Here is a 14142-nt window from a genome sequence, read left to right as displayed (position 1 = left end):
CAATTTTAATTACACAAATTTTGATAGATATCATGACATATTACACATCTAAATACCTAAAACACAAATATTTCGTATTAGGTTTATATTTTAAACCAAACGTGTAAAATAATTAAACATGCCTTTGATTTTTAGTACTATTGATTTACCTGCAGTGTATATATAACATTGAAATTATGTGTGTAATTATAATGTTTGAAATTCTTAAGAAAAGTTTTTCTCTCATTAGGAAACCACACCTGCAAAGACGGATATTTTAAATGTAAGTCTGGGGAATGCATAAGTGATGAGTACGTATGTGACTATCTAAGCAACTGCTACGATGAATCTGATGAAACGACGGATATGTGTGGTAGGTTTAGCCATTACCTGCTTAACTATATACATAATCAAACTTTAAATTATAGAGTAATTTAACTACTTGATTACTTTTCATTTGTAATATTGCGTTGGGTTTGAAAACGCTTGAAAAGAAACTAAGTGATGAATGTAAACTTTACGATATTAACAAAAAAGTAAACATATTTACCTTATATTAATTTACAAGCACCATGTTTGAATCTTGCTGTGAATTATGTGAAAAAAGATTGATACTTAGATTCTTTAGCTGGAGATTTGCACTTGTACATAGACACATAATCCAAGAAGATATATATTTACCGAAAATTGATACTTATGTCCTTTAGAACAGCAATTCAGATATCTAGCTCTTCCATAATAACACGGAATTAGACACTCATTTGCGCCACAAATAAAGTAAATTAAGTTTATTTTGTGACTTGTGTTGTGTGAGTAAACTAAAGTGAAGATCAAAGCAGTTTTTAATTTTTTGAGGCTGATTCATATAATTGAAGAATGTATGTTATGAGTTGAATCTGCTTATCAGAGCGAATGCAGCAGACGGTATATATGATGTTAGTATATAATGCGATGAATAATGTATGTTAAAAGAATTTGCAAATTTTGATATGAGAATATGTCATATGAAGGCAAACAGTACAGTGACAGACTATTGCAAGTTGATGACGATAGTTTGTGAACAATCAAACGTGCAAGATGTTTAAGATGAATGATGATATGATGTGAAAAAAATGTCGGAAATGATAAGTCACGTAAGATGAGCCAGTTTGCTAATGACGAATGAGAACATCAAGTTTGCAGAACGTGACTTCATTGGAGTTCTTCTTGTACTAGTTATGCAACACTCTCAATCATTGGCAATATTGAGCTCTTTACCTCAAACCTATGAGGAGTTTTAGGTGACTTTCTGTTGCTGGTACATGCGCAACTACTACTGTTTATCGACATTAGCAACTAGGTCTACTATAACCTTAGAACGTACAACGTCCTTCCGGCAGGACGTAACGTCCTAAAAACCCTACGATGTCTCTCTATAAATTAGAGTATTTTGTGTACGCCTAGTTGGACAAACAGTTCTCCTGGTGGAAAGAACATGAACTCTAGTTTTAGGCAAAAAGAATCATAATCGTACGATTGTTACTTCTGTTATGGCGGGATGTTTTCTAAAGGTGATTGTGTGAAAGTTTACAATAGTTATTTTGGTCCACCAAACAGCAATAATGTGTAAAATAGAGCGAATTTTGTTGATAACTGGGAAACACTAAACCTACTGTTACATTGTTTATTGTGTATTTTAAAATGCATACCGCTGGAAGGCTTCCGCGCTTCCAGAAGTACAAACATTCTTTCTGTAGAGGAGGTGCGCCCTGCAGGACGGCGGCTTGTGTACAGAAGTCCTTCCGGAAGAGCCTTCCGGCAGGACAAAAGCTTGTACGTTCTATCATTAAAGAGTTCATTAACATATTTAAAGTAAAAAGATAGCATTGATTAGCAGAAGAATATAATATTCGGGACACATAACAAAAGTGACTAAGAACATCTCAAGATGACTTGATAGGAACATATGTGTTTATCCACTATCGTCACCACACATTTCACCCACGAGTTGCTACTTGATTGGAATGTAGGTATCTTCTGAAACATGAGACCACCTGCTGAAAATCTAATTTGGTACCTTCTTAAATTATGTTTAGACTACTTAAAGATTATAAACTGCAATAACAATTACTTTTACAAAGGATAAGGATTATATAACGTCAAATCGTATTATTTTCGATTTTAAATTTAAATTTCACTTCTTAAGTGAAATTTTATTTGTGTAGGTTCAAAACTTTAAAGACATTTGCGGTTAACTATAATAGAGAACAAATCAACTGATTAGCTTGGTTTTTAATAAAATCTTAAGAAACGAAAAATATACAATCATATGAAATATTATTTTGCACTTCCTTTTGCACTCTAGTTTTGAGACCCCCTTCTTCTTCTTCTTCTTCTTCTTCTTTTTTACATTCATGTTTCAATTAAATAGCATTATTTCAGAAAATAGAGTTGATGAAATACCTATTGATGTTTTCATACTTAATATGAATAGTGCCTTTAATTCATAGATGTGTTTTATTTTGCTTCTTGAAGCTTATTTCTTGAACACGAAATATTGTTTGAAAATTTCAATGGCATGGACAATTTTAAAGCACTTTTCAGTTCAAAAAATAAAGCGGTACAACTTATTTCTTTTTCCTTCATCTACTTTTCTTTCTCAATGAACTCCTGAACCAAGGCTTTTCCTTCCTTAACCCTTATCCGGGCAAGATATTTGTGTAACGTAGACGGCAACTAGGGCCTTACCAACTCTATTAGCCTTACCAACTCGATATGTTCATGACTTTAACTTCGACTAAAGATAGAATAATTCAGAATTTTATGTCATCGAAATATTTATGGTTATTGAGAAATTCGAAAAAAAATGAATCTACTGGGCCTGGGAGGTCCCGCTTGACCGGATAAGGGTTAAGCTCCTTCATAAAATTCATACAACTTTCCTTTTTTAATAACATACGAGATATCGTCCTCCTCTATTTCTGGTAGTGTCTGTTGTCTCAATCACAAATAAAATTTTTAGTTTTATGTATAACTATACTGCATTTCCTTTGATTGTATTATGAGTCATTATCGTACATTTATTGTATATCCTCGATCCGCTAGTTTTGTTTGTCCTTATGTTATCAAAGATTTTAAATTTCTTTTAGTAAACTTTGCAATTCATTTTGTGTTGTCATATTCAGGCTTTTGTCTATGCCTGTATTTGTGTGATATTCTTGTAATAAGAACACTAAAACTGCCACGTTACGATGTCATAGACAACACCAACTGTCACTGATCTGTTTTGTATATCATCATATTGGCGAAAGTATATACATATAACGTCAATTAACTTTAAAAAAACAACTATATAGTGTTACCAACTTATATTTTTTCAAAAGTTACCATAATTATTATTTATGCAGATATTGGTTTAAAATTTATAGGGTTGACTTTAGCCAATTAGGAGTATATAAGAAAGTTTAAAAATGAATTGACAGCACTGTTTTCTTACTTCCCCAATTGACTTAAACATTAAATACTTCAGCTCCTAATTGACAGATTTTCAAAACTGAAATGGGAGATTAAGTGTTGGTTTCTAAACAATAAACCAACCATAACATTTTCACCCCAATTGATCCAAAACTAACTTCGAAATTTAGTACCTCAGTTTCTAGTTAAGATATTTAGAAAATCAAATATGATATAACTCATCATCCTTACTCACCTTCAACTAATTACGAAATTTAATACTTCAGCTCCTAATTATTAAAAAATCAATTAGAAGTAATAAACAGTTAACGTACTTTTCCAGACATATCACCAACTGCATAAATCTCTGGGTAAACTTTTACAAATCAAATAATTTGCGTGTATGAAATTGAAACTACAAAAACCTGCTTAAATTATACATATCAATTGCAACTTAGTATATTGATAATGAAATCGTCTGCTCATTATCTTTTCTATATGAAACAGTGATTTCATAAACTCTGTTCATTGGTCATAGTTTAAAGAAAATAAACATCCATTAATTTCGACTTAATTACAAATGTATATCATTTTTGACATCCTTTACAATTAACTTAAAATTACTTCTAAGAATAAACATCTTTTCAGGTTCCATGTTAACAACTTACTTTCTAAAAATTCTATTTCATTTACTTCTTAGTTTCGTTTTTAAATACAATTTATGAAGCTTAAAATCGTCAACTAAATGCTTGAAGCATTCGTACATTACAAAGAGTTTATATGTTTTCATACCTTAAACTTTTGCTCGGAATCCTCATTAAATCTGTGTAGTGATAATGTCTTATATTTATCATTCAGATGTACTAGAACTCTTTCACCATTATATTGTGTTCTAATTTCCATAATATTATTTTGTAAACTTTACTTTTCCTTAAATATTGCAATTTAACAGGTCTTTAAAAATTAATATGATTCTTCTTATTTAAATAAAAGGACACTTCTTATTTATTATGCAGAAAACCCTCGAATAATTTATTAATTTTCATTAATATAGAACTCACTAGTAGGATAATTGTTTTTTAGACCAGTAAATTTAATTTTTAATCAATCTTTAACTACACCACTTATCATTTTATTTGTCATGTGTTTGCTAAATCTAGGTAGGAGAAATATCTTAAGATTTTCACAAACTACTAAAATACTCCTACGAAAGTTAGTATTTATTTTTTTGATCTTTACGATCTTATATTCTGTATCTAAATGTCTCTTAAGCGAACAACTGGTTTCTCTTCTAAGTTTTTAATCATAGTACATTCTCCATTTTCACTCATTATTCTGTTAAATGCTGTACAATAATCACGCATCTTAAAACAGTCATTGCTACACTCGCTGAACGGAGATTTGGTCATTTTTGAGCCATAAATGTTTTATTTTAAGTTTTTTCCTATTTCGTCTTACTTTTTCCGGTCGTTGGCCTAGGTATGCTTCTTTTAACCTACGTACCATTCAGTAACACTTCTATTACCCTAGCATTCTTTATTTGTCAACCACAAATAAACAATTCTTTGTCTGGGTCCTGAATGACCCCGTCTTCGCTGTTTACGTGAATGATATTTTATTGGTCTTGTCTACCTCGCACCGTCCGATTTGTTGCCATTTTACTCACTCTGCATGATCAGTTCTACTCTTTGCTCCTCCCTTAGCATGCTATATGAGACCAGTGTTGCCAGGTGGCAAAATATTCCCACAAAACGGGAAATTATTATCAGTGGCGGGAATGCGGGATATTTTCTTCCAAATATGTAGAATATGAGATAATTTTGTTCAAAATATGTACCAATGGAAACACATAGTAATATATACGCATATCTGGGTGTGTTTGTGTGCGTTATATATTTTCGGGAAACATTGAATCATATTGGAAAATTTCATGGCCAGGGACGGGAAATTTCCCTTCATGAACTGGTAACACTGCCTGTCAGAATAAAGATCAAACATTTCCGTCCAATTTCACTCATGCAGACGAAGAATGTAAATAAACTGTGCGCATCTGTTCTCTGTACGGTAATCATGTCCGAGTAAAATTTTTTGAAAATTTTAGATGACATATTTCGTGAACTGATTAGACAGCAAGAAGAAAGTGCTGAAGCTGTCATAGCCTGGGTTATGACTATCCCCCTAATTTTTACGTTCTAGATCCGCCACTGAAGACCAATATGCTCATCACTAACATCAAGCCTTAAATTAATTGGAAATCAAGCAATAAAGCCATGTCCTCCTTAAAAACAATCAAAATATTGATGGGTCAAAAATGACCCTATGTTCATCGGATACGTTATTTCTAGTATCTTTGCTGGGAGAGTGTTATCAATATCTAGTTTCAAGTTTCTTTAGGAAAGGTTTCATTAAGCCATTCTTAAGATAAACACTATTTTATTTACATTATCTTTTGTAACAGTTTGAAAAGTTTATATTATAAGATCAGAGACATAAAATTTTCTAGAACTAAATTGAGTAGTTACATCAAAATCCAAGAGTGCCTTCTATATTATTTTCTACATATTGCAAGGGTGAAATGAAAATATGATCTTTGGTTCTTTAAGAATAGTTAATTTCAATTTAAGCTCATTATTTTATTAAGATTGGCATTCTACAATTGGCATTCTTATCTCCATTCTCTTTATTGTTGTTTTACCTGCGTGAGGCGTTTGTGCTGCTGCTCCTCTTCATGTCCATTTATTTAGAACACCATTATTACTACTGGCTACAGTGAATGTTATTTTCAATCCTCCTTTCCACATAATCGCTTTATGATTACTTAGAAAGAGACGTATTAATCTTAATGCATATAAAAGAGTAAGATCTATTTTCAATCCTAATTTATTATTTGTTTCAAAACAACCTTCTTTTAGGATGGTGCTTCTGATTTCGAAATTTTTAAGGTTCCATAGTTGTAATGTTATACTTTGTAGATCAATTATATAATTAACAATTCCATATTTTCTAATTTCTTTGCTGGATAAGAAAAATGGAAAGAAATGATCTAGTTTCGTTGTGTCGTTTACACCAAATATTCCTCCAGCTTCAGCACCTACAACATCAAATTTGATACAACAACCTGCTTTGTGATCATATCCACATCAAAATAAAATTCAACGTCTATATTTCTTTCATTCAAATTATTAAATGTTCTTTGTTTTTTCTTATACTTTGAAACTAATGACTCAAGATAAACTCTGTCTTACTTATTATAGAGAAAATACTGAAAAATGCTCATTATGCACGAATACTATAAAAGAACAACATTATTACAAAACCATATCTAAAGTTTAATATCCATCCTAACTCATCCTAACTCATAGTAGTACCAACTCCAAAATCTGCAAGTTTTTCTCCAATTAATGCGTCTTTACTAAAAACTCGTTTCCATGCCCCGTTTCCAATTCATTCGTGATTCGGTATGTCGTGATTCGGTTTAGTTTGTATCACTACTGTACATAGAGATACTATAGTATACTATAGATCTGTATAGTTAGTTCTCTGCAAACTTCATCTAATGGATTAATACATTCATCTTCTCTTTCTAATCTTTCTCGTAGCTTGGTAAAATGTTCAAATAATATGCAGCTTGGAATATGGAACTCAGGCATGCATTTCTGCTTAAAATCTAATTCATTAATCCCTTTCTGTACTTTTCATTACTCCAAAATATTGGTGGTAATGTGTTCGATATCTTTATTAAATAATCTGTCTTTCAATCATTAGAAAGAAATGGCGAGAGTTTGTTTAAAATTGATCATATTTGTTATAGCTATTTTTGATCGGAAAATTATTTCCTGCATTTTCTTTTCCATCTAAACGAACAGTCTATTAATTTTCTGTCATTATTCACTCAAATATATTCTTTAGAAAGTTCTGTATATTGTTTAATTCCTTCTCCAGACTTTGGTGACTTTTTTAAACTTTAGGAGCTAGAAGTAATTTTGGTTTAATATTCTCTTCCCAAACATGTTCTTTTAAATATTATTGTATTTTACAACTCTACTAGATGAAGCTCTTCTACTACTTCGATTATAATTTTGAAATGCAGTATGTAATTCTATCACTATTTCTTGAAGTTTTTAAAATCATTATCACCATAATTCTCGATATGTTTAACAGTATTCATCGTTTAAAGTTTCCATAAACCTTCCCTTTTTATAGGTATTTCCATTAATTAATAAACCATTATCATTAGCGTTAAGTTCAGAATTTTCTCTTTTATTTATTTATTTATTTATTTATTTATTTATTTATTTATTTATTTATTTATTTATTTATTTACCATCTTCTTCAACTATTCAAATTCTAAATATGTTATCATTTTCTTAGGATAATATTTCGTTGCAATCTTACTAAAATGAGTTGCTAAAAGCACCACTAATTCTATTTGATCTATAGTTTGCTTTCTCATTTGTTTATTTCTCCCGTTACAGGAGTATTACTTTCATTTATGGAACTATCATATTTAGGAAGTGTAATTAAATATCTTGAATCTACTCTTACATTTTTATTTACACCTGGAATAAGTTCTGACATAAAAATCCAATTTGCTCAACTACTTCTTCAATCTCCCTTGGTAAAGTGTAAATAGCATCAATTACTAATTGTTCTTGTTGTATTTATATTTTTCACATATTTCTACTGTTTCTTTTTTCTAATTAAAACATTTAATTACAAACTCTTTTAATTTAAGATGCCTATGAATTTGTTCTCATCCATTTTTTAAAAAAATAAAACGGGCAAACATAAAGAAGGCAAGACGTAATTATAAAATCAGCTGTATAAAATCTTACGTGTAATAAATATTGCTCATTTACGTATTAAACAAAGTTCTGTTAATGTATGTTTTTCAATAAGAAATATTATTATTTTCTTTTACTAGCAAATCGTACATGTGGACCGGATCAATTTAGATGTAATTCTGGGCAATGCATACCAAACATTCGGGTCTGTGATGGATTTGATACTTGCCATGATGGAAGTGATGAAACCAAAAGTTTATGTGGTAAGTACAACAATCGTTTTCTATATTCTTTATCTAGTAAAAGTACGTGTTTTCGCAAACAATACGGTAAATTAGTTCTCATGTTTGTCCTGTTATCAGAAACACAAGAACTCAAAATATTTTCGTCCTCAGTGTCATTCTAGAAACGTGAAAGCGTGATTGCACCGTACATTTAAAATGTAGGATAGTTCTAAAAATTAGGTATCTAATTTTTTTTCTTTTACACAAGTTATGTTTATAGAATATTACTAGTGGAATTAGTTCCAGAAAGAAAGTAACTCTCTTATGCTATTTGGTAATGTAAAAAATGTTGGTATTTTCTTCTTTAGTGTGAAACTAGAAATAGAAGTGAAGTAAGATTTTCCATGTAGAATACTTCAAATGTATGTATGTTCGTTGTGTTTCTAAACACGCCATTATTATGCTGTACCAAAATTTCAGCTAAGGGTAACAATTCTTGGTGGGGAAAGTTTTGCTAATGTTTGTATTCGTACGAGACTGATTACCCTAAAGTGTATTAAGCTAATGTTAAAAGAAAAGAATCAAATTGTATAATACCTAACAAAGTGCAAAAATATAATAAAATGTATTTAAATACCAAAATGTCATAATGAACATAACTCTTGAAATCCTTTAAATCCTAAAATGCACTTCTTTAAATCCTATGAAATTTAAATCGTTTTGGAACCTAAGCATCCGAAGCATAGTTATCAGCTTTCAAAATCAACTTCGACGTTATTCTTTATTGGTGAAGAGGAAAGTTGAATCGTAGTCTGAATAAAGAAAAAATGCAAAGAAATAAAAGAAATTATCACATTTTTAAATTATGGTTTTCTTCTTTATCTAGGAAACAATACAGAACGCACCTATAAATGCCAACAAAAATTCTTCTAGTGAATTTCCTACAAATTTTTATTCATACTATTGTTATATGATCACCCTGGAGCCTAGAAATAAAATGATGCCATAAGCTCCAACCTTGATTTTCAGCAAATTACGCAGGTAGATTTAGACTTATTTAAGTCAGCCGCTATTCAACGTAGACGTTTTCAATAAGAAACAAGAGACTAAGAATAGAACAGATACGACAATAGTAAAAATCTAATATTATGGGAACGTCACATGGAACATCTTCGTATAAGACTTGTGACCGAAAAGAGTAAATAATACTGTTTCATGATTTCTCTTTTCCTTTATAAAATGTACTGTAATATTGTATTATAATCTGTAAGAAAGGTAAAACAAATGTTTAATCTTCACCCATTCTATTCAAATTAACCTCTTGCCTTCGTCGCTTATCAATGACCACGGCTATCTATTGAGACTAGATACATCCTTTAAATGCTAGCGACTATTGCCACACTGGATAGATTAACAGATGTTTAGAATATGTTACGTTAGTGGTGTAGCTAAGAGATTACATAATCGCGTGCTTGAATTAGACTTATCGCATTTTCTTAGCAGAAATTATTGGTCTTCACTAAATCATTCTGTATCTAATAAACAGAGCCAGAATGGAAGACAACACTCCATGCACCGAGGCTCTTGGCAGATGACGCTTGATTTCACACATCCACACTAATTAGCTAATCGATGAAATATCAAGAAAAGTAGGGGACGAAAAGAAGCCAACGTAACCAAGTGGATATGGCCATGACAGTTTCATAAATGACATTAATTTTTAGAGTAATCTAACCACACATCTGTCAATCTATCCGAAATAATTACTTCTACCCGTTTCACTTCATATATACGATAAATCCGACTGTTCGCAGGTAAAGATAATAAAAAAGTACTCCGACTTTTGATCCTAATTCCCGAATTTCAAACTGATGGCGTTTGATTTGTTTTGCAGATTCTACATTGTCCTGTCCGGGGTAGCTCTCTATTCTCTCCATCTTTCACGATACTTTCTAATATGTAAAGCTCTATAAAGAAATTACATTCTTCTTCGAAGATAATTTTGAAATAAAGGGAAATAAAACATATTTTATTTATGTTATATTATGGTTTTATCTTCAATGCCTAACTATAGCCATAAATATGATACAGTATAATTTTGAGTTTAAAAAGCATGTTTGTTCAATTTCTAAATCTAAAATAATGATTGATGTATATCAGCTCTGAAAAGAGCAATGTAAAATTAGCCCAATAGGAGTTTTGCGTCTCTTTGAGCATCCAAGACATATGAGATGTAGATCTAAAGGGATACGAAACACATGAACTCCTACTAGAAATCGAACTTCGGTTTCCCGCACCGTAGGATCGCACGCTAAACATTTAGCGACCATGGAGTTTACAAGAGATGTGCTTGTATGATTGTTTTGTAAACACAGGTATCGCAATACTCAGTTGTCTTTTTCAATTATGGAGTGAAATCTACATAAATAGATTCGTATACATCCTTAAATTTTCTGAACATCTTCACAAAAGAAGATAACGGTTGTTTAAAATCACAATCCCTTAAAATCAATCACTTAGTGTAATAAATATTTAATATTTCTGTATCATATTATACCGTTCTTCCTCAATATATATACTTGCCAATATGCAATATTATTTTCTTTTACTAGCGAATCGTACGTGTGGACTGAATGAATTTAGATGTAATTCTGGACAATGTATACCAAACAGTCAGGTTTGTGATTCAAGACGTGATTGCCTTCGTGGAGAAGATGAAACATATAATCTTTGTGGTAAGTTCTCCAATTTTTTATATACTTTGTATTAGTAAATGCATCTGCTTTTCGTTTAAAATAGACATTACTGCAGGATATTTGAAAATGAAACAAATGTAATTTTCAAGGTACACGTAGTGATAAGTTCCAAGTCGTCGGTGATATCTTAACTTTTAGAATATTATCTCTGAATGACCTTTCAGAATGAAATATTTTTACAAACAAGTATCTAAGTGTCAAGTATTCGTTTCCTCCCTCAATTACTTCTTAGTATTGGGTTCAAGGAAAGTAACTGTCTTGGAGATATCTGAGTTGACAGAAAAATAATAATTAAATCACGTTAGGCAGATGGTTAATCACTATATCATTGTAGCTGCGATATTTCTACTACTTCCATTGCTTTTTAGTCGGTCTAGATTACAAATAAAAATATTGTTTCAAATTTACGACTTAAGATAATTTGTAAATTTCTGTGTTGTAGTTACTTTGTTCATCTACAACAAAATTGTCATACGCATACTAAATTTTCATCACTCTCTTCTCCCTGACCGTGATAAAAATGCAGGGAGAAAGATTCAGATTTAAAGGAAATACATAAGGATCTCGAAGGCTGTCTACATTTCAGGGAAAAGAAGTGTACTAGTTAATATGAAATGAGTGCTAGTTTTGTTTTCCTTATTCATTAGTTTAAATTTCTTGAAAATGACAAGTATGAATTTTTGTCTCTGCTTCGATGCCAACTCTATTTCCGCCACAATTTCACATCCACTAGTTTACTAACGGAATCTAGGTTTAACATGGTCACTATGTTGCTTTACTAGACCTTAATATTTTATTTTTAACTTACGATTCTTTACTTTTTCGTTACTATGATTCTTCTCGACCAGTCACAACTCCTAAATTAGGCATTTGGGTACCGAGTTTTTCTTTAATATTTTCATCTGAGGAGGTGTACCAGCGTTTAGATAACGTTTCTGAGCAGCTTATTATTCAATAGATTAATTCAACAATTTGAATAATGCATGGCTAAAATTTAGTTACAAGAAAGGCTTGTGTACAATAACTTATCTTAATACTTTTTCGACATTGTTATATAATATAATATAAACACTTTCTAACGTATTGCATTGAATATTAAAGTAATTCTATTCATTAATAGCCAACCGAACATGTCAACCAGGCAAATTTAAATGCAGATCTGGAGCTTGCATACCAAATAGTTTCGTGTGTGATGGTGAACGTGACTGTGGTGATGGAAGTGATGAAACTCGACTTGCTTGCGGTAAGTTAAACCATTGTTTTCTTTATCATTCATCAGTAGAAAATGGACCCACGTGTTAGTGTGGACAATATTTTACATTCCTCTCTCTGAAACTTAGATGCAAAATTCATGCAGACTCGAAATCTCGCACTAGGTTTTAACAGCTCGTATAACCACCATAGTGAAACACCCTCCCATTTTCTTCCCTTCTAGAACAAACACTGAAAACGCTGACAGTCTTTCTTAGTTCAACTGCTGAACGAATACAATGGTATGTCATATTTTCTAACTTTTGAAAAAACTAGAAAAGAAGATTAAAAATTCAAATGGAAATCTATACAAATACACATGCCAAATAAAGTGTCATCTGCAGGTTCATTTTCAAAATTAAACTACCACACACTCTTTCTGGTAGGTGTAGCTACGGTGGCTCAATGATACTATTCTTACTGCTGGTGGAAATGCTCAATCGTTTCATACGTGGACAAGAAAGTTTAGAGTAGACGACGTCGTGGTCGTGCGTTATCTCGAGATACTCCTTTCCCTTCTATATTTTCATATACCCTATCTCCAATTACTCTAACATCATACACTTACTTTCATGATTCGTTTCACTTTGCGTGAAGGTCATTATCGTGGAATGTTAAACTGTTCTCTTATTCTTACTTTAATATCCCAATTATTCATTTTATTTATTGTATAATAAATGAGAATATATAATTTATATGGTTATTTATATGTGTTAAACATGAATCTGCAATATCCATTTGATAACAAAGAAACCATTTCAGAAATTCCTCTTACAGGATTTTTCACAACATAGCTAACAAAAACATTACAGAAAAATAATAAATTAACAGCACATATGCTTATTTCTGGTGGTATTGATTTTGATACTTTAAAAAAGTAAAATTAGATGGAATTCCACAGCAAATCACAGTTCCAACTGGTCAATACAACTTAAAAGATTTAGAAAAAATATATTTAATCACAAATTCCATTGCACAATGGTACAGGTAACTTAGAAAATGAGGTTAAATTCATTGACGACAGAAAAATATTGATTGAATATTTCAATGTAACCTTAGATACTTCTAATATGAATGTGGAGATAAACCACCAAGGTTTCGTCCATTTGATACTATAAATATTCGCTGTGATTTAGCAGAAGATATGATATTAAGATATTAAATCCACTCGTTTCTTTCCGCCTTTTTTTTCAGTTTCACACACAGATTACTCATCATAAGCAGTGACGCAATGTTGAAAAACTACAATTGCCCATTTTGCATCATTGCGCTACGATAATACATTTACCTATTTTCTTCTACAAAAATCTCTCTTTTTACACTTTCGATTTTTCTTTTATAACTCTTTTTGTTAACTTATCTGCTACAAGCTCTTCTGACTTTACATGACATAATTTTATTTCTCTGTTTGGTACTTTTTTTTTTACAAATTAATATTTCATATTTATATGTTTTGTTCTTCCTTTTACTTCTGTTCGATTGTTCAAATCTACAGATTTCCTATCAGTTTCTACTGTTATGGATTTATCTATACATTCTCTCTTTTTAACTCAGTTAATAAGTTCCTTATCGATTTTAATTCACAAACATATGACTACAATTTCTGATTCGCAAGTAGACAATGCTACAAGATGTTGTTTGCTTTTCCATCTTACAATACAATTCCCTATTTTATCGAAATATGCAGTAAATGATTTGGAATGATTGTGTTGCTAT

General features: G+C 31.0%; 1 protein-coding gene across 1 annotated transcript in view; it reads left to right on the top strand.

Moving 5' to 3' along the window:
* LOC145680809 (uncharacterized) overlaps positions 1 to 14142 on the top strand; it is a 708231-nt gene that overhangs the window by 31478 nt on the left and 662611 nt on the right. Inside the window, exons 3-4 of the mRNA XM_081751880.1 lie at positions 230 to 352; positions 8336 to 8458. Of these exons, the coding sequence (XP_081608006.1) occupies positions 230 to 352; positions 8336 to 8458 (246 nt within the window). The remainder of the gene's footprint in view (positions 1 to 229; positions 353 to 8335; positions 8459 to 14142) is intronic.

The sequence above is a fragment of the Thermobia domestica genome, chromosome 3 (assembly GCF_964235325.1).
Source record: "Thermobia domestica chromosome 3, izTheDome1.hap1.1, whole genome shotgun sequence".
NCBI lineage: Eukaryota > Metazoa > Arthropoda > Insecta > Zygentoma > Lepismatidae > Thermobia > Thermobia domestica.
Note: the sequence above shows the minus strand (reverse complement) of the source record. Positions and strands in the feature narration are given on the sequence as shown.